Genomic DNA, 21,625 nt, shown 5'->3' with positions numbered 1-21,625 from the left:
AATGAAAAAAAAGAATGTCAGTTAAAAAAAAGATAAAACAATATTGTTTTTCGTGTTAACAGATTTAAGTAGATTTAGAATAGGCCTTTTTCCTGGAAAACATTTTGAGTAGGAAACACAGAGGTGTGAGTAATAAAAATGATGGCTGAATTCCTCCTTCTCATCCAGCATCAGTGCTGCCAAAACTGCTTTTTACAACGATAAGATCATCAGTACCAGAGACACTCGGAAATTATTTTTCACCTTCAAAACATTATTCAATCCTCCACCACCTCCACCAGACAGAGACCTCTCAGCTGATATCTTTGCCACCTTCTTTAATGAAAAGGTGATGGCCATCAGTAGCCAATTCTATGAACCACTCAGAGACATCCAGTCTCTCCTGGTTAAGCGCACATCATTCTCCATAGTTAGCCCTCTCACTGAGGGCAGTTCACAGGCAAGACAAACGTGTAGCAATCCCTCTCTGCTCTCAAGACCTTTTTCAAGGTACCAAAAAGCATAACATGTAGCAGTCCTACTACATGTCCTTCTCTGTCTCCCCAGGTCAATTGCTCTTCACTTCTCTCCTTCAAGTCTCAGACTGAGAGCGAGTTTTCCATTCCCACCAACGTCTTCCTAGCCATATTTCACCAATCAATCTCTCCATCACAATATCATCATCAAAATTGCCTCATCATCTTTCACCCCAACCAAGGTTGCGAGAAACCTGGGTGTCATGTTTGATGACCAGCTATCTTTCTCTGACCATGTTGCATCTGTCTCCCGGTTGTGCCGCTTTGCACTATACAACATAGGAAAAATCTGGCCTTACGTGATTCAGTATGCCACTAAACTCTTGGTACAGGCCATGGTTATCACTCACCTCAACTACTGCAATGCCCTTCCAGTGGGCCCTCCGTTCACACACCAGAATGCAGCAGCGCATCTGGTTTTTGATCAGCCTAACAGCAAACATGTCATTCCTTTGCTCATTGACCTCAACTTGCTACCCATGGCAGCTTGAATGAAATTAAATTCACTAATGCTTGCCGACAGAGTGACTTCTGGTTCTGCACCCATCTACCTGAACTCAATCATACAGGCTTATGCTCCTTCTTGGCCACTGCGTACCTCCAAGGAACATTGTCTGGCTTTGCCGTCCCTGCACACAAGGCAATCACATTCTAGACTTTTCCAATTTGTGGTTCCCCGATGGTGAAACGAGGTACCGAATTTTATCTGAGCAGGGGGCATCCCTCTCTATCTTCAAGAATCTCTTGAAGACTTATATCTTCCGAGAGCACCTCCTCTCCTAACACCTTTAACACCCTAACACGCCTAACTAGCACTTACTGTGTAATTTCCATGAATTTCTTTCCGTGATCTCCTCGCACTTAGCTTTTTGAACAGATTTAGTGCCTAGTACTAAGCAAGCAAGTTTTTAGTGTTGTACTAAATCTGTACTGAAGCTTTAGTGTTGTCTCAAACTGGTAAATCGCGTTAGATAAAAGCGTCTGCCAAATGAGTAAATGTAATGTAATGTAATGAATTCTATTTAGCTGCTTCAGTTTCAGGGCCCTGGTATGCCAGATGTAGCCATTGTTAGCGCATTGTAGTATCAAGGATATTGAAAACTAAGAATCAGATTTTTGAGCAACCAAGTGCCAATTTGAGTGTTTTTTGTTAAATTTAAAGCCTTAAATCGGCAAATTGTATTGCATTTGTTACGTTTGATTGTATTTAGATACTGTATAAATTCATTGTGCTCCATAAAGTCTCACGTAGATCCATCAAGAAGTATTAAAGACACTTGGCTCTCATTTGCATATATTAAAATAAATAGGAAATGGAAAATATTAGGAAAAAAAAAGACACTGAAGTCAATCTGTCCCTCGGTTGGTCCATTGGTCTGTTGTTCAGCCATCCATGTTTTTGATTCAGAGCTAGAAGATTTTTTTGACAAAAGCCTGATTTCCATAAAAATTCTTGAAACTAACGTTTTCATTTGTTCACAACAAATGCAAAATGTCTAATGGGCAGTATGCCAAGAAATTTGTTCTACACTTTCATGTGCTGGCAAAACACTATTAAGAACTATGAAAAGTAAGGAACATAACGGAGTTGCTAATTAAACAAACATGAAGGTGTGCAAAACCCTATCAGGAGCACATTACTTATATTTGATTTCACAGAAGTGTCAAAAAAAGGGGCACCCTGGTAGGTCACCAGGTTTAGTGTGTTAAGGCTGAGTCCTTACTGCAGTGGCTTGGGTTCGAATCCGGCCCAGGAACTTTGCTGCATGTCATTCCCTCTCTTTCCCATGCCTTTCCTGTCTCTGTCTGCTAAATACTAACAAATAAAACAGATAATGCCAAAAAAAATCAAATCTCCCCCAGGACTTCACCTCAGATGACTGTCGGCCTGACAGAAAGATACTGCTTAAAACAACAATGAGCAGGAAAATAAGTCCTGACTTCATTTCAGCGTTGAAATGTTGTTATTGAACTTTGCATCCAATCTCTTGCCAGGTCTCTGATGGAGCTTCTGAGGACTCGTACTATCACAGTTTCCCATTGTTTTGTGAGCAGACTCAATCTCTATTCTGAATTAGTAAAGCTGGTTTACTCTACATCTTTTCCAGCTCATGTCACCAACAACACACCAAAATCTGATCACACCTACATACAGTCCAAACGATTCCTGAAATGTTGGCCTCTTTGAATTTTGCTGTGTTTGAAAAAAAAATCACATGACTCACGAGCAGTTTATTTTCTGGTCAGAGCTGAGAATCGAAACTGACAAAAGTTCATTTTATTTCTGCTTGACTTAAGCATGAGCACCTGCTGCCAATCAGATATGCACATCAATTTTCTGCTACCCATAAACCCTTGTGTTTATTGTGTTATTTCCTGTAGTTGGAGTGAAACACATTCTCATTCCTGTCATTTTTTTGCTGTTGTCGCTGCTATTAATTTTTCTGAACCTCGGGGTCAGAAACCTGTTTGAAACAGAATGACTGATGGTCAGCATGTTGCAGAGGCAGCAGCATGTACTTGGTGTTTTTGTGTGCAGGTGTGTGTGTGACTTGTGTCTGACTCCTATATGTCACTATAGAGTATATCTTCAACAGCACAACTGAGTTTCAGTGGTGATGTGGTTGCCAGAGGCCTCTAGTCAACCTTCAACTGCTGACCTTGTTTTAGCTTCAGGTGAAACACATACTTTTCATTTCTCAGTCTGTCCAAAAGAGAGGAAAATAATGGACTCAGGTCTGATACAGTCGATAGAAAAGCTCTGTTTAAATCTGACATAAACACAGGCAGTGAGCATGTACATAGTGAATAGCTGATATTAAATTTGGGGATGAGGCTCAGGCATTCTTAGGATTTGTTTGTTCATTTGTTTTCATTGTTCTGATCATGTGTTTTTACTTTAAACTCCATCTGCAGAGCAAATTTCCCCCAAAGGAGCAATTTAAGATTTAATTCAGTTCAATTCAGTTAAATTGTTTTCAAGGAAACTGTGTGGACGTGGTGTTCTCAGTCAGAGCTTCAGTAGCCTCTCCCAGCATGCCAAACATTAAATATGACTTTACTGCCCTTCTTAGTTGCTTGATGAATTATAAACTGTCTATCTCTGAGTGTGTATGCGTGAGTGTAGGGGATGTGTGGTAGCCCGTTGCTGGGTGTTTTATAGGTTGTAAAATGTACAATTAGATAAATGGCAGGGAAGAAATTGTTCTGAGAAAGAGTGATAGAAAATCATTCTAAGGGGCACAGCAGTTAAACTAAAGTCCAGAAATATGGATACGTAAGAAAAAGGGATGTAAGGATGGCTGCGATAAAGGTGACACCTGTAACCCACTGCTTCTTTCAGGTCCAGTTGTCATCGTGGTGTGGACTAGGGTTGCATGTTTAAATATTATGTATGAAATTTTTCCCTGGATTCCTATCCAAAAGTTAAGTTTGATTTCCTGAACATACAATGTGACCATCTGTCACCTGAGGTTATTATTGCGTGCTTTGGCAAAGAAATTCTGTCGCATGCAGTCTTTTTAACATGTTGTTTTGGTGGCATGAGGCACATAAGCATTGTTCTCAGATGTGTAGCTGTAACTTTAAGGCTTTCTTATGCACTTGATGCTCCATCTGTTAAGTGCCGCTCTGCGCTGTGATTTAGAGGTTGAAACCTCGAGGATTAAGCCCGTTCCTGATTAGGCCCATGTCTGCAGGGAACATGGTAGGTCGGTTCACCACTTTGGCCTGGACTCAACAACCATAGTGGATTGGTGGATTGGGGGATTGCCAGGAATTTCAATACAGACATTCACGGTCCCCAAGGGATGAATTATTGTGACTTTGGTGATTCCGTAAGGTTTTCTGTAGCGTCTCCAAAAGATTGACATTTTTGGCTTTTAGTAACATGTCTTGACAGCTATTTGATGGATTGCCATGACATTTTGTACAGTATTTCATTGCGCCCAGAGGATATAGCCAAATGACTTTGTTGATCCGTTGACGTTTATTCTGTTGCCACCGTGAGGTTTTATGTGAAAGGTCTTGACAGCTGTTGCAATTAATTTGGTTCAATCATGTTCTGAAATCTCTAATGCAAAATAGTACATAGAGATAATTACTGGGTTTCATAAAATGTATTCTCTGTAGGAGATAAGCCTTATAAACATGTCTTAAAATAAACTGTAAATATATTTTTTAGATGACCTGCCACATTGAATGCTAACTTTGGTTTTACTTTGATAAAAGTTGTGTCATATATCCATATATAACTCTCTTGAATGTAACCACCAGGCTGACAGTGACCTACATATGAGCTGATACAGGCATAAATGAATTGGTCTAGTTAACTGAGGATGAGGCCAAACAGAGTCACTTCGCAGATCTGATTAATTTGTGTCATACTTCCTTCATTACTCTACCTCAGTATCAGGACACATACACTGTTCAACTGATGTTCTCAAGTTTTTTTTTGTTTTGTTTTTTTTTTTTTCATTTGTTCAGAGAGGCTGGATGGTGTAATTTTGCTACAGCCCTGACACATATTCACACAGCTCAGTTTCGCCTGAGCCCACTCGTGTTAGCTGCTGAGCTGCTCGACTCTGTGGTCATGCGTTTTTCTAAAATGCACATCAGCAGACAAAGAGTCCCTCTTATTTACTTTGTTCTTCAAGATTCTCAAGTGTCTTTCTGCAATATTCTGTGTGCTGGAAGCCCTCCAATGAAGCAGGCATTTAACGAGTTTTTGTGAAAAAAATATTTTGCCTTGAGTGTTTTTCTGCTTTTGTGTTTCCTTAGCAACAGTGAGCAGGTAGGAGAAAACGATGAGCAGTTTTTCTGAACTCACGGGTTAGTCACCAGGTGGGTCACAAATGGATTTCACATCAATATACTTGACAGATAAGACACAATTATATCTGACAGCTTTCAGTTCTAAAAAGGGAAAAAGGTTTATATTTATATATTTAAATATTTAAAGGGAAAAAGAAAACTGAGACTAATAAAACATCTGAAATGCAATGAGCTAATAGCTGTAATGAAATCATTGTCCCATAAGTCTTTTTTCTAGAATGGATGGTGGTGTTTTCAAATAATGGTTAACTTAATATAAAGTATAACAAAACCTAATTTATTCAGTTATGGCTGCTATGTTAAGAGGGTTTTCGCAGACTCAAAAAAAGCTGGCTGCACTCTAAATTTAGATTCTGAAGTCTGTAAAATCCCTGTGTTTAAGTCTGATTTACAGCCTCTATAAATGTTTTCGATTTATTAGCTTTTATTTCATCATGTTTCACTCATAAAAGAGAGCATGCTGTGTATCTGCAAAACATGCCAAATGCCATTTTTTTTCTGGCTCTGTTTCCCACAAATAGAAATGTCTCAGCAATTGGGGGCAATTTTGAAAATGCATTGTGAGGTGAGGAAATGTTGTTGTCGATCTGGAGAAGCTGTGGTGCATGGCCAGATATTTTTACAGGACAAAGAAAAAGCAAAAAACGTAATTACTGTGTCTCTTTTTTGCCCCAGTTTCTGGGGTTTCAGAGAAAAATTACCTGCAGAAACTTGGATTCCATCAGAAATAAGTTGCACGTAACCCATCTGCAGAGAGTGTGAATGCAGATGAAAGAGACGAAAACAATGAAAGATGACGGGCAGCTTGAAGCAAGGCGTATACTCCGCTGTTAGAGCTGCCATAATCCATCAGCCCTGATGTTCTTCTTCTGCTGCTTTCTAGCTAGATGTTGGCTGCAGACTCTTTCAGCTTTTGCCAAAAGATTGAATCTGGACAGTCTTGTTTTTCATACTTAAGTTGTAGCGACTGACAAGGCTTTGTTTTTGCGTGTGAGTGTGGCTGTATGTGTTTGATTGTTAGAAAGATAGTTGGGTGTTTTTGTCTGAGGTGTACAGTAGTCATCAACCAGTGGTTCTTCAGACCTTAGAGCTCAGTCCAACATTTCTGGTGCAGCCAGATAAAACTCTGCACTGGGCTCTATGTCACTCACTTTATTTTATTTTAATTGGTTTTTATTAAATAAAAACAGCCATCACACTTGGGTATATATAGACCCAGGGATTAGATTTCTGAATCAATGAGAAAGGCTGACTGAATCTCAGCTGCAGAAGCTTCATGGTGCAGCTTACAAACTTTAAAAAAAAGCTCTGAGCTGCTGTGAGTTATTAGTGATCAGAGGCAGTACTGCACTCACTTTCCTCTGTTTGTTCACGGAGCAGCTGAGAGAAAAGGTAACACTTTTCTTTAGCATTTATGAGCAGTATATAAACACTGAATGAATGGTTTATAACACACTATAATGTAGTTGTCCTATGAAGACATATTTTATATTATTACAACTTTGCTGGAATATATTTTGCATTCACTGTCTGTTTATACCAGCCTGCACTGATGGGTGTCCACAGGAGGAATTATAATTGTTGACAAATACATTAATAAACACTTTTTGCTGATTACACATCATCTAACCACCTAGCCTGACCTGTAGAACCAAGCTGTTAACTGTTGCGTAGCGCCTCTGTAGTAATGTCTTTTACTGTAGCTGCTCAAATGTTAACATGTAAGGTCTGAGTCACTCTCATTTATCATGCTCTGTTAAACATGTAATTGAATCTAACTCGACCTTGTCCATGAAGGTCTTCAAAAGTAGTTCCCGACAAAAAGTGCCCAATATGTACTTTTAGAAAAAAGAATTTCAGTTCTCGGTTTCACGGTGTAGGCCTACCACTGTCTTCACATTAAAGTGAATTTATTGTGAAACATATGCAGGAAGTGATGAGTAACAGCTGAAGTTTAATGCATCAAGTTTAGCTCACCACAGCAATTGAAGGAACAAAACAGACGAAACGGACGCAAAGGAAAACACAGGAGCCCACTCTGAAACTTTTGGTAAACATTTGGGCATCCTTGAATGCACCAGCAGTCCTGACAAACAAATAAAGCCTACATGACGTTCACTGTAATGGTTTGTCAACATCAAGCCAGTTTGAAGTCTCTGTAAATCTGTTTTTCAAGTTCTTTTGCTGTTGAGAATACAAAAGGAAGCTGTACTCAATTAAACCCTGCTGGGATCATGATAACATGGTTCCCTAAAAACAGGGCCACTGTATCATATTCACTAATGATTTGCCATGATTCACAAGATAAAGTTAGGTTTAATGTGTGGACAAGATTTCATCTAACAAAAAGCATGTAATGTTAAAATATGCAAAGAGGAGACAAATACGATAATCTTTCATTTTGATACCCCACACACTCACACACACACATACACACACACACACACACACACACACACACACACACACACACACACACACACACACACACACACACACAAACACACTTACAATACAACACATATGCAAACACACAGGCATACATGGTCTAAAATAGAAGCAGCGTCTCACTATCAGGTAGCCCATCGTTGAGCAGGAAGTGAGCTGGATTAACTTCAATGGGATGGGGGGAGAGCAGGCCCACAACTCAGTCAGACGCAATCATTTTCATTCTTGTCTAACAAAACAACCTCTGTTTGGAGAAAAGAAGGGATTTTCTCTGTTTTACTTAGAGCCAGGGCTTGGTATATGATGGGAGTCAGTATGGACACACAGAGACAGTACTGGAGCTGAGTGATATGGTTTTCAATTTATGAAATTTAAATTGGTAATTTATTTCGATTTGGGAATATCAATTCAGCATGGTATGACATAACCATAAGATAAGAGTGAATTGACATAACCATAAGATTACAGACTCTAATGCAGGGATTTGTAACATGCCTGTTGTGTGGTGGTGTCAGGTCACTGCATGAAAAGATTTCTCTCTTCAGAGAGGCTGCAAATGAGAGAGTACCTGTGAGTAGATTTGTCACTGTGTGATCAGTATTTTTCATTTTCGGAGAAGCAAAGACACTCCAGTTGAGCGTCTCGGGTTTCTCAGAACTCATTTTGATAAGGAAGAATGAATCTGGCTGAGGACCCTCGTCATCTTCTGTCACTATTTCTTGAACTGTTAATTATATAATTATAATCATACGTATGAAACCTTTTTATCACTTTGTATTTTTGATTTTGAGTTTGAGGACTGTGAATATGCTCAGTCTATGTACAGCTTTTTGATTGACTATAGTGCATAGTACATTTATACGTTGATGTTCTGTTGTGCCCCTCGGTGTTTCACTGTGTGCTGTTTGATTCTGTTTAGTCTCCAAGAGAGACGAGACTCTTAAATTTGGTTTGACATGAGGTTTTGATAGAAATGTCTGCCTCCGAAATTAGATGGACCTGGATGCGAGCAGCAGAAATCTTATGCATTTACTACCGGGAACAAAAACAAATTTCAGGGAAGAGGAAGGAATTCACATTGTTTACAGCAGTGTGTAGAAGAAAGTAAAAAGTAAAAATCTGAGTTTCTAAAAGCCTGTAATGTAGTGTTAATCTGGTCCAGTGGCCTGTATTATATCCATGATCTTACATGTCAAAACAAAAACAAATCAGACTAATATATGGCAGGGTGATTTTGTAAAAATGTCTTGGTTTAACATGGGAAGAGCTCATGTATTATAGCTTGAGTGGTTACACTTCTGCTTCCTGTTTCTGTTTTACTGTCTTTGTTGTGTTCATAGGATCGCATGTCAGCACAGTTCGGGTCAGTTCAGGTAAATCATAAAAATTAGTTCTAGTCAATTATAAAAACTCACTGAAGACAGGAAAAGTGTCTTGATTATTCATTTAACTGAATAAAAGGAGCAACCAGTTCGACATTTATCATTTTGCGTGTGACCCTATGTGTTCAGGCAGAATTTCCCAAAATACAGTTGGTCCACCATTACCATGATAATATGAAGTATACACAGTTTGTAATTAATTGGCTAAAATGTGTTAAAACATTGATATGGCCTTCCAAGAAGAATTCAAAACTCTTCTTCTTTGGGAAGGAGGAAAGAGTAAATCTTGCTCCTCTAATATTATCTGCCCAACCAGTCAAGGGATTTATATCTGCAACCCTCACTCGAATCATTCAGGCTACGACCGCGACCACATCCCGCCACCCTGCTCCCCAGTGCTCCTGTGGGAAAACACGCCTTATCGCCCTGCCTCATCAACACTCCCTCCTCACTCCTTCAGCTCCGAAAGTTAGGAGATAAGAGTGAGATTTGATTATTTAATGTCCCCGAAAAGATATCAGCGCAAAATTAAAGGAACACAAACTTCTCTTCTATCTCGTGTCGATCTCTCTTAAGGTCTTGAGATCAGATGACGTTTTCATGCAAGTGACCTTACGGGACAATGAAGTTGATTTCTGACTGAGAAAGAGTCTTTTGGAGTTGGGAGCGGCGCACCAAGTGGAAGTATGAAATGCTGCCTGAAGTATGGGTGATGGGTCAGGGGTACTGACAGCAACAACAGGATTGGACCTAAGATTTTTATCCCCACAGAAGACATGCAAACACACCGTTCGCACAGGCATAGTAGATAAAGTTGCTTTTGACAATGAACATTTGTAGTATTTCTTGGCATGATCTCTGTTTAGATTAGACAATTACAAAAAGGATCAGTCACAACTGCAGTGTCTGACTTAAAATGGCCAGACAGTAACATTTTTGGGTCAGGAAAAGCATCCATATATGTTTTTTCATTAATGTTTCATGTTTTTGCAATGAAATCCAATAGCAAGAGCAAAAAAGCCAGTTTCCCCTCAGAAAACAATCAAACAGCCTGAAGCAGTAGAAAGTGTTGACACCACACAGTCAGAAGTAGAGGAAACATCGAATATACACAAACCAATGCGTAAACAAAAAATAAAACAATAAGTATAGTTTTCAGAAGTCACATGAAATTTTTTCTGTCAGTTAAAATCCTCCTCTTTCCCCAAAAGTACTAAAATCCCCTAAGAATCCGATCAAGGAGGCCAAATTTCCTCCTTTCTCACGATCTTTTCCTGAGCATGTAGCTTTTTGACGTGAGTTTTGATCTCCTGTTTCAATTTATCAGACTGGAATTCAGCCAGAGATCAAACTAACTGACAGATAACAGCAAATCTGGCCGCATATAGACACCAGATGCAGTTATGAACAGTAAGCTGAATATACGGTATGATCTGTACTGTGCTGTTTATAACTTGCCCTGTTTTTCTGAGAGCTGCTACTAAGAAACTCACACATTTCCACTGAAAGATCTTGAGTTTTTGGATTCAAGAATTTAAAACAAATTAATGCCTTTAATAGTATTTAAAAGTTATTGGATTGCATTGAAAGTGCAGTTCGTTTGAGTGGCTCACTTCGCTGTTTTTGGATGTGTTACATCCTGATGATGGAGGGGTTTTTTTCAGGGGAATCAAGAGAAAATCAGCTTAGGAATATAATGTTCCAAAACGATCAGATAAAATAGTGTTACCTCAGAGTCATTCATTTCTGTGTTTCATTTGCACCAATAACCATGTCTTCTTAATTTTTTTTATTTTGAAGAATGATCTTTAACCGCAATTAGGAATACACTTTGTTTGTTGTGGCTGCTTCAGAATAAAAGCCACCTCATATTTTCCCAGTCGAAGGCAGTAGCAGTAGGAAATGTTCAGTTTGTGGTAGTGTAACACAACTTTGATTCAGTTGTGGGAGAGTGAAGAGTGAATCAATCAATAAAATAAAGTTACGCTGGATTAGATGCTGCTTTGTTTTTCTGTAAATCCCTCGTACATGGTGAGGCAGTTTGAATCCGGGGAAGGGATTGTAGACTCCGCCACTCCGCCACAATGACATCTACTATACAAAGAGGTAACATAAATAGATTGAAACGTAATTTCTGAAAAACTGGCCATAAATAGCATCAGAAATGGGATTCATATCATGAAAATCTTACACAAACAGTTTGATATTTCAGAATACATGAGTTCTGCTGTTCTCTCCCATGTGGTTAAGTTCAGGTTCAGTTGCTGCTTATAATCTCAGAATGGAAACATTTTCGCTAAATTTAAGACTTCCCATGAGACATATTAGTAAAATACCGCAAGACCTTTCTTTTCTCTCTCTCTATCTCTCGTCCTGCAAGTCTTAATTTTTTTTGATAATTGACAGCTGACACAGCCTCAGAAAATGTTCCGGTGCCCCCACAGTATGCAAAGTGATGGAAAATCACCAAAATGCACATGTTCCGAAAGAGAAATCTCAATCGCAATTTCCTCTTTTCTCAGTTGGACAGTAAAAAAGCAGACAGCAACACAGATTAGTGAAGACACAGGGGAGAAATCTCTGGTGGGAGTGAACCTCTGAACAAAGTCTTAGCCCTGCAGTTTCTTGAAAATTATGTTATAAGATTTGATTTAACTTGTGGGAAAGTTCCAACACTAGCCTTCTACCACTTTTTTTAAACTCTGGGAATGTTTATTCTCCTGTTTCAATGCTACAGATGAGATTTGCCAAATTAAAGCCACACTGCCTGTGGTTAGAAGTCGCTACACTCAACGTCCAATAAAGATGTGTGCCATGTATTGGACTAATATTTTTAGTGTGTATGTGTTTAAGTGTCATGTATCAGTTGATATGCATAGTCAAAACATCTGCTTCAGCCTGTCAAGGAAGATATAAGGACAACATGTTCCTGTTCTGAGTATGAAGAATACCATATATGTAGTTCCAGCAAAGTGACCTCTATTGCAACTGAATATGAATTAATATGTGGCGATAAGAAGTATAAACGACATCTTTGCTCTGTCTTAGTGTTTTGGTCTGGCCGTACATTTGAATTTAGATGTGAATCAATCTTAGGCTGCAGGATGAAACTGAAGTGCCCCCAGATGTTAAGGAAATAATTAATTTAATGATGCCAAATGTAAGCATGAATTAGTTTATGCCTGAATTAATGTGGTTTTTCATCTTAATCCCTACAAAGATGCATGTAGTTTTCACATAATGCATGGGGTCAGATCTCTGGGATAAGCAGGGGTTTCTTTCTGCCTCATAAAAAGCAATGGATGACAAAAAGTCCTACTGTTGGAGGATCTATTTAGGGATTTCTGCATGACAATTCAGTTAAATTAAACTCAATAAACTTGTAATCTTCCTCAAGGCAGTAGGAACAGCTTTTGCTGGCAGAGGTTTGCTGCTGACTTCAGACTTGAGGTTCCTAAGAGAAGCTGTTGCCACCATTATCGTTAGAGACCACTAAGTAACTCAAGTTGAATAATGCTTACCCAGATACCCTTTGTACCCAGGATACTATGTATACCTTTTATAGGATATCCAATTTCAGTAACTATTTTCATTTTATATTTTTAGGGTTAATGTGTAACATCTATCCAGGGACTACAGATGTCAAACTCTGGCCCATTCACACTAATGTTTGTTAATGTGGACTGTCCCTGTTAAACAGACCAATAAATAACTGGCCAAGCATACTTGTGTTTGTGAAAACCAGGACCTGGACATGTACAGGGTGTGTGTAACTTGGATGTGAAAACACGTAAAACAAAAGTGAAAATAAAATTCAGGTTTCGGGTGTGATCACCTTTCCATCAGTGAAAGGTGTTTAGGCAAAGCCAGAGAGAAACTCCAAACTGGTCTGTAAATATCAGTGAATGAGCAACTCAAGCATGAGGTCAGAGAAAAAACATGGTCTTAGTTATTATGAGACAAAGTCAACGCTAACTTGAAGCGCAAGGTGGGATGCGTTGACTTTTTCCTGTTTCCGTCCTTCCTGGGGCATCTTTCACTGTCTAATCAATACTTGAAACCAATTAATTCACTGCAATACAAATCCTGGTCTCCTGTGTCAAAGCCCTGGCCTGTGTGCCCAGCAGTCCACCTCATGCTCCTCTATATGACTTTTCTCTTGGAATACGAACTTCGCACTTCCTGCACTGGAACAAAAGGCCGCCAGGGTGCAAACACATTTCTTTTAAAACCATATTTGCCAATGCAAATTTGTTGACTGAAATTCATGATGGGCAGTGTTGGATATTTGCTGGGAGATTTCTGACTTCAGACCACTCCATGTTTATTTGTGATCCTGTTGCCTGTTTCCCTGAATACCCTCCTCAGTATTTCACGGTGGTATTGTCTAATAGTGATCCCTCCCTTGGCTGGTGGATGTGGGGAATCTCATCCACCACTGTGTGACAGGCGGACGAATGGATGGACAGCGAGCCAGAGCTGTGTTTGGACAGTAAACAGACTCCCTGTACAGAAAACACACAAAACAGAGGAGCAGAAGTTACAGAACATTTCTGTTTATCTTTCCCCCATTGCTGCCTCACCCTGGACATGCCTCCACATGGGATTGTGTGTGTGTGAGCGTGTGTGTGTGTGTGTGTGTGTGTGTGTGTGTGTGTGTGTGTGTGTGTGTGTGTGGCCATTGTAGTGAATGATCCAGTAAAATCTAGCCAATCGCAGGAACTTACCAGAAGGAATCCACCTGGACTTCTGTCCAGGTGTGTGTTTCCTTGTGTCTGTTTCCTAATAGTCCCTTCCTCGCGAGGTGCTACAGTCTTCACGCAGTAAGAAAAATGACAAAATACCTCCAGAGTAAAAGGAATTTTTGCCATTGCAAGTGGAGTGTGAACTGTTAACGTGAATGTTAATTGACAGTTTAACCAAAGACACACTGGTGGAATGACTCATTACCTGCCATGCTCTCAGGGGAACTCGGAAATTGTTTGCGCTTTGTAGCAACAGCAAGACACTGAAAACCACTTTAGAGTTAAATGGGCTACATGTCAATAGTCGTTTAAACCTCTGTATTTTAAGGGTTTTGTAAACCTTTCACGTACCTTTCTCAAAATGAAGTCGCCATGATTCGGCTTTGCTTTAATATGTGTTTCGAGAAGAAACACACTTCAATTTTATCAGTTTTAAAAAGGAACATACCCACTCATTACATTTTAAGACCATGCTTTCACAGCTACATTATGGCTGGTAAGAGGTTTTTCAAAAAGAAAAAGGTTTAGCCCTTATTTCACTTGTAGAGGGCAGAGAATCACTAAATGAATTATGGCCAAAGGTAGATTTGCGCAATCACTTCTTATGACTATTTCTTCAAAATTTTGAATAATTTTAAAGTCACTATATGTAGAAATTTGATGTCATTATTGCATATTTCAAATTATTTTGTAGTGTGAATCTTTGTAGAAAAATGTGAGCAAGGTGAGAACTTCAGCTACTGGTGGTCGAAAAATGGATTTTCAGCTGGTGTTAAGTTGCTCTTTAAGAAGATCTATAGAGTGAATTGACAGTGATTGTGGCTAAGTTTTATTTATGTGTTTGTATAACCTGTACAATCTAACAGCCAGTATTGTATCTTTAGTAAATGGCCAGCATTAGTTCGATAGCGTATGTCTCTAATGTCTAATTCAAGTCTCTATAGGACAAAGATCATATTTAATTACTGCATTGTTTTTGCATGTCGCTATTTTTAATACATGTGTTTCTGCAGTACTTAGAAACAGTAGACTGTCATGGCTGCCAGAACATCATGAACAAACATCGAGACGGAAAATAAATAATAAAATAAATGTTGCTGCTGTTTTATAGAGCTCAGGCTAATTGGTTGTAAACAAACCAGTGAAAATATACTATACACACACTAAATAACTAAATATTTTAGTCTTTGCTATCTTATGTGTTTTCATTTTTATAATTTGCACTCTAAATAAACTATCACTGCAAAACAAATGCCAAATTCCCCTCTCTCCGTATTCTCCTTGTGCCACTTTAAACTATTATCTGATTGAATTCTTCCGAACCGCTCATCTTTTTTCTCCTGCCCCCCTCCTCCTCCCTCTTTGCAGAGTAATTTGCCACCTCCTTTGAGAAGAATGTCGACAGAAGTTCCCAGTCACTTTTTTCTCGTTTCCCATGTCTGCTTCCTCTTGACCCTGACCCTGCCACAGAAACTCAGCTATGATACAACTATGTCTTCTTTGACCTTGACCTTTTCTCCTAATCTATTTTACGGTACCAATCAAACTCTTTTTTTAAAAAACTTGATTGTTTGAAGCAGTCTTTTTGTTATTTTTTTGGTTTTATTTGTTTGTTTTTTTTAAAATCTCATTTATTCTTACGCCAGTCCTTGGGATATTAGAGACATTGTGACAATACAATTTAAAGTCAGCAGGAAAATCCATAGGATGACCTAGTTATTGTGTATCTTTAAGTGTGTGATGCACTGTCCTTTGTTGCGCTGTGAGATAGAACAAAACCGGTAAAATCCTTGTGCATGAATCAGTTTTTTTTTAAATCAATTAGACTTTTAAAATAGGTAGTGTGTCCCAAATGCAATTTGACATTCTCTCTTTCTTTTTCTGCCTGTTTAAAAATTTAATGCAATGTACTTAAGAAGTCTATGTCTCTCTTTCAGGTTGTCCTTCCTGCCAAACCGGAGCTACAGCGACAATGGGCGGACGATACTGGCCAACGAGCATGAGTCCCAGGACTCCCTCGGAACTCTATGAGGAAGAGGACCTTAGAGTTCTCGGCCTCTGTAATCTCAACAGTCTGCTGTGATCTGACCTGACTGGATCATTTATGAGGATGTCTAACGTGGATGTCCACTCTGTGACCCAGCATCATCATTTTATTTGACTTAATATGTATATTGATGCTGTCCAGGGTAATTCAAATGTTAGTGGCACTACTCCTGGTCATCAGCCAAGTGCAGAACTCTAGAACTCTAAAGGAGAAAAGTGAAGCATATTGGTGCAGAAGTATTGATTATAGACTACTTGTGTCCATGGACTGAAACACAATGCCAATATGTTTCCAGGCTGGCTCTCATTCTAAAATCTGAGAAAGAACTTCTCAGTCCAACATCTGGATCGAAGGATAGGATCACAGAGCAAACTACAAGCCAAAGTCTGACTAACGAGATGGGAGAAGCAAGAGGTCTCTGCTGCGTTTAAACCTCTCCAATGACATTCCATCGTGGCATCCTTTGGTGCCACGTTGCAAAGGAAAAACAAGGTATAACAGAGCTAACTGCCGGCTGGTCACACAGGTGACCTCAGGTCTTTTAGATTAAAGTGATTAGATTGTATTCTTACCTTTTACCACCACCAATTGTCTTTAATAGGACTCTTCAACAAAGACAGTATTCTGTAACTGCTGGATGCAATATAAAAAATGGACATTTTTATTTTTGTACCCGTCATTTTCTATTCAGTTTTGAAATAGCTGTAAACAAAACACCAAAGACTGAGAATTTGGAAATGAAAATTCATTTTATTTCTTAACAGACAGGCATTTTGTGATAAAATACAGCATCATAAAAACTGTTTGTTAAATGGTGATGAAACACTAACCAACTTTGTGTTTTCAAGGCACATAAAATATTGTTGTGTTTACCTCTGTTTTTGAAAGTTTCAAATCTGTTGCCATCTCTGACCACATCCAACAATGATGGTGTGTTGTAGTGCAGCTCTACATCACTGCAGCAAGGTGGAAATTTTAATTTCCAGTGTTAAAATCAGTCTTTATAGGCTTTATCATTATTGTCCTCCTGTAAGAAGCAACAGTGTCATATTTAAGAATTTACGTAATAAGATGAGAAGATTTTGTTCCAAAGCACTGGAAGAACATTCAAACAGACACACTGCCATACATGTATCTCATAAAATAAACACCCCTAGAATCTGAGTAAAAAGAAAACAGTCTTGTCTGATTAAAATCTTGTGAAATAAGCACAATGTCTTTAAATGTAGATTATATATAAAGCCCAGGGGAAAATAATCCCAACAACCTAACAGCTACACGTGGCCTGTTTTTCCAAATGTATGTAAAAGCTCAGTAGCCTCAGGCCAAACATTTTTTGCTCTTGTTGGTGACACACAGTGGAAACTGAACCTGCAGCTGGATTTGAAGCAACTAGAAACCACCATGACAAGACTGACGTGATGACCTGTGCAGGGAATTGATCCTGCAGATCGATACATTTGATCTTCTGTCACAGTCTCGATTCACCCCTGCCTTTAAGCCCAAGAAAACTTTATTTCAAATCAATCATAAGCATTAACATTCAATGCTTATGAGTAAATAATCAACAATCGAAGGTAAAGTGTGGGGAAAAACCTAAACTGTAACTTGTTTATTAAGAGTTTAATGCTCAAAAACTGATCTGCTTCATCAGGACTGTGTGGGTGTGGTTTGATCAGATATGATTGGCTGTGGCCCTAGCAAGATGAGCGAACAATCCATCAACTGTCCACAATTTGGAATTAAAAGTTCCTAAACTCTGATTGCTGCATAAAAGTACATGGCATCATGATGTTTCAGTAAGAAAAGCACACACAAAAACACAAATACAGAAATCTCTTCGTGAAATAAGCAAAACTGTTCTAACTTTGATAGACGTGTGCTCATGTAGGATCCCATCACTCATAATAAGAAGCTGACTGAGCAAAAAGCTTTTCGGAGCCTTTAAACATATTTTGGCACAAAATGATACTGATATGATTACATCAGTATCATGTGATATTTAGGTTAAGACTGAGTCATTTTTTTATTTGGGTTGTAAAATGAGGGAAAAAATATTTTAAAATTTGCAAAGTGGTAAAATTATTTTTCCTGAAAAATCACATCTTTGTGGATTTTTTTTTCTTTTTCAACCTCATAAATATATAAACAAATTAAAATTATATGGCTGACAATGTTCTATATTTTTCTTATTACAAAGTCAATGAAAAGATCAAATCCAATATTAATAGTTTTTGACTTCATTATCCTGTCACAAATGTATACTTTCACTTTCAAAACGGCTAAGTAATGCCCTAAAAAAACTGGGAACTGTAGTTTTTTAGCAAACATTACGCAAACAGGGGTAAATTGTGTTTTTGTTTGGGACTATTTTCAGTGAGTTTACAGCAGCAGCATAGAGTGTGGGATCCACTCAAAATGAACTACTGTGTCCATGTTCATTATAATGAAGGAACAGGACACCCGCTTCAACAGTGTGGCTCACTGATGTATTTTTAATAGTTTGACTACAATGTAGTTACAGCTATTGTTACATAGTCCTTTTGTGGTAGAGGAATATAATCTTCATGTTTTTTGTGTCACCAGCACAAACAGTAATCTGCATTTCAGTACTGTTAAAAAAATAAAATAAAATAAAATAAGCAAGTTGATTTTTCTCTGACAGCGACAGTGAAAATGAGAAATTGAAACACTTCAGCAACACAAAGATAATGTAGAGGTGAATATTATGATATAGTTTAAGTTTCTACCCTGTAAAATAAACAGAGAGCTCAAGGAAGACAATGATATTTCAGATCTATCTAATTCAAATGTGGCAAATCTTTTGAACCATGCAAATTTCTCCAGTAATCTTTCAGCAGGTCCCAACATCAGTAGCATGTTAGTTGAGAGTTGGTAGAGTTGTGCAGCTATAGCTCATTAAACCTGCTTGTTAGGGGTCCAAGCAGCCAAGCTGTGGGAACCTTATTGTTTTTGTTCTGATTATCATTATAAGGGGTCCAAGCAGTGAAGCTGCAGGAACCCAATATTTTTTTCAGATTCTTCTTCTTATTATTATTATTATTATTATTATTTATTTATTTATTTTTCTCCGCTAAAAGTGTTTGTGCAGCCAAAAACATAAGAGCAAATTCCCAAGCTGTTGCTCCTTTTCCCATTTTACTTCAGTGAGTGGAATGACCAGGGACTTCCAAATCTAAATCACAAATTTCAAGCGCCAAATCTCCAATCTCTACTTTGCTCCAAATTGCACAAAAAGTAAACATATAACCCAAGTGCCAATGCTGTAAAATGAAAACTTACCTTACTATTTAGCCCATGTGTCAAAAGTTCCTGGGCCTTGAGTATTTTTTGTGTGTCCAAACATGCTGTGTTCCCGAATAGTTCAGTGGTGAGCTGTTTGTCTCTCAATCCAAAGGTTGAGGGTTCAAATCCACACTTCATTAACAGTTAAATTAAAAACAGGTATCCAAATGCTTCCAATCTGCCTGGACCCTGATCATTACTGCTTACAGATTATTTACCTTGGAAAAAGCAGTTTGACAAAAAATTCTTATCTCATGTTTCACTTACTTAGTTGGAAGGTTTAAGCCATCTTCATGCCAGCTAAAACCAAACTATAACCAGGTAAAGAATGTGACTATAATTTTGTATCAAATAAAACTTCTTTCAGTGTATTTTGCTGAGCAGATATCAGTTGTATTTTATACATTTACAGCTCTACAGCATTTTTTAATTTTATGGCAAGAAATTCAAAAATGTTTTATTTCTAACTGCAGATAGTTAATAGGAATATTTCAGTAAAAAGTACTGTTTAAATTGTTTATGTCTAGATTTCTGGATTGGTAAACCCTCTGAAAAATGAAAAACGAGTGTCTCCACCCCTGCAATTTCCAAAAAAAAAAAAAAAAAAATTACAAAAGAATCTTAAGATAAAATGTACATAAATTTCCGAAATGAAAACACTGACCATCAAAATTCAATTTGTGACCACCTGGAGGTTCCACTGCCCAGCCCCTGTCACATATGTGGAATATCCACCGCTCTTTTCCCCCATTAAAGGTAGGTGGATTGCTAATTTTGTCTTTGCACATCTTCGGTTGGGCTCTGTGATGTGCTCCTGTATTCAGTAAGACAATATGAGCATCAAACATAGACTAATATTATTCTGTGTGGGCCCGAAACACATTTTTAACAAGCCTTTATTATTGTTGGCAGTGGCCGGCAGCAATTACACACAAAGCCCCTGATCAGGAAGCCTATTTGGTAACGGCAAACATGATTATCCCCAATCATTCCCTCCCCTGCTGAAAACAATCTTTGAGCTGATTTGCTGGGTTGACTTGCACTGACCCTGAGTCTGCGGGCCATTAACCAATCAGGGAAAATCCAGAGGAGGAATTCATTACTCTGTGAGCCCTCTCAAAACTCACCGACTCCAACGAAATCTCTCCGGGCTTACATCCTGTCGAAGGCATGAAGATCTTAAAGCTTTGCCTCATAGCACAGTAGTGCCAGAGTTGGGCCTGGGTTTTCTAAAAGCATCTTGACCCTAAGATTAATCTGAAGTTAACATAAATTATTTTTAACCCCATAAGCCACAGATCGAATATTTTATCCTTCTATGGCCTGCTAGAAATTAGTCATGTAGGTTTCAAAAAGAGATGTTTTCTGTTCCACATGAATCCAGTGTAATCTGCCTTTCCAACAGATATGCTCATTAAAAAAACAATTTACTCCAGGATTTAAAATGTGATTTTTTAATAAAGCCTTCCACTGGATTTACTAATCTCCTTCCATGTGGAGGTAAGAGGTCAGCTTTGACATTAAAGCAGCCATGTTCAGGACTTTCTCATCCACTGTGTGGGAGACTGTTCCAGATGGTTCCCATAGATTTTCTTTGTGAAGCAGTTGTACTCTGCTCTTTATTGGAATTGGAGAAGTTGACCAGATGTGTATTTGCCGAATCAACCACTTGGTCTTCGTCCTTACACTCTCTTCTGATGAAAAAAGGAAAAACACACTTTGAAAATACTTTTGATAAAGCATAAATCTCACCTTTGTGTCATTTGTCAGCAAATTCATTTCAAATTAAAAAAAAATCTAAATGTGTCCATGATAACACCAAAACTTTGAAAAGCTTCATTACATGGCAACTCATAGCAACAATGACATACTTTTACTTCCATTAATTTAGTAAATAACATTAGACAGGCAACTAAACATAACCCACAATCAGCCACATATAATGGACTGTGTTGACACCTGCGAGCCACATCCTGCTTGCAAATATGTGTAACCATCCTTGCAGTCATGGAAATAATGTAAGAAATAACAAATAGCACGAACATAGAATGTGTGGCTGATCAGTTATCAGACTACAGAGAGCGAGAAAGCAGCAACAGCTGCTGTAATATCAGTTCTAAGATTCTTCCTGCTTATCTCCATACTACCACTAGATGTAGCTGCAACAATGGCAACTGAATTTGGTTATTTGCTGGTTAACTCCTCCAGAGATGTTCAGGTTTGAAGGTGACTTCAGGTGACTTCATATTATGGAGACAGAAGTTGCAGCAGTAGTTATTTGTCACATGGCACATTTTCACATGTGACAGTATGAAAAAACTAAGTAACTAAATGATGGATGAATTCACA

The 21,625-nt window shown here is 38.4% G+C and overlaps 1 protein-coding gene across 1 annotated transcript in view; it reads left to right on the top strand.

Annotated features, from left to right (window-relative positions):
• si:dkey-247m21.3 (5-hydroxytryptamine receptor 4) overlaps positions 1-16,985 on the top strand; it is a 51,179-nt gene extending 34,194 nt beyond the window's left edge. Inside the window, exon 7 of the mRNA XM_040157647.1 lies at positions 15,861-16,985. Within this exon, the coding sequence (XP_040013581.1) occupies positions 15,861-15,954 (94 nt within the window). The 3' untranslated portion in view covers positions 15,955-16,985. The remainder of the gene's footprint in view (positions 1-15,860) is intronic.
• The last annotated feature ends 4,640 nt before the right edge of the window (positions 16,986-21,625 follow it).

Source organism: Xiphias gladius, chromosome 20 (genome assembly GCF_016859285.1).
Source record: "Xiphias gladius isolate SHS-SW01 ecotype Sanya breed wild chromosome 20, ASM1685928v1, whole genome shotgun sequence".
Taxonomy (NCBI): domain Eukaryota; kingdom Metazoa; phylum Chordata; class Actinopteri; order Istiophoriformes; family Xiphiidae; genus Xiphias; species Xiphias gladius.
The sequence above is the reverse complement of the archived record's forward strand: the minus strand, read 5'-3'. Positions and strand labels throughout refer to the sequence as shown.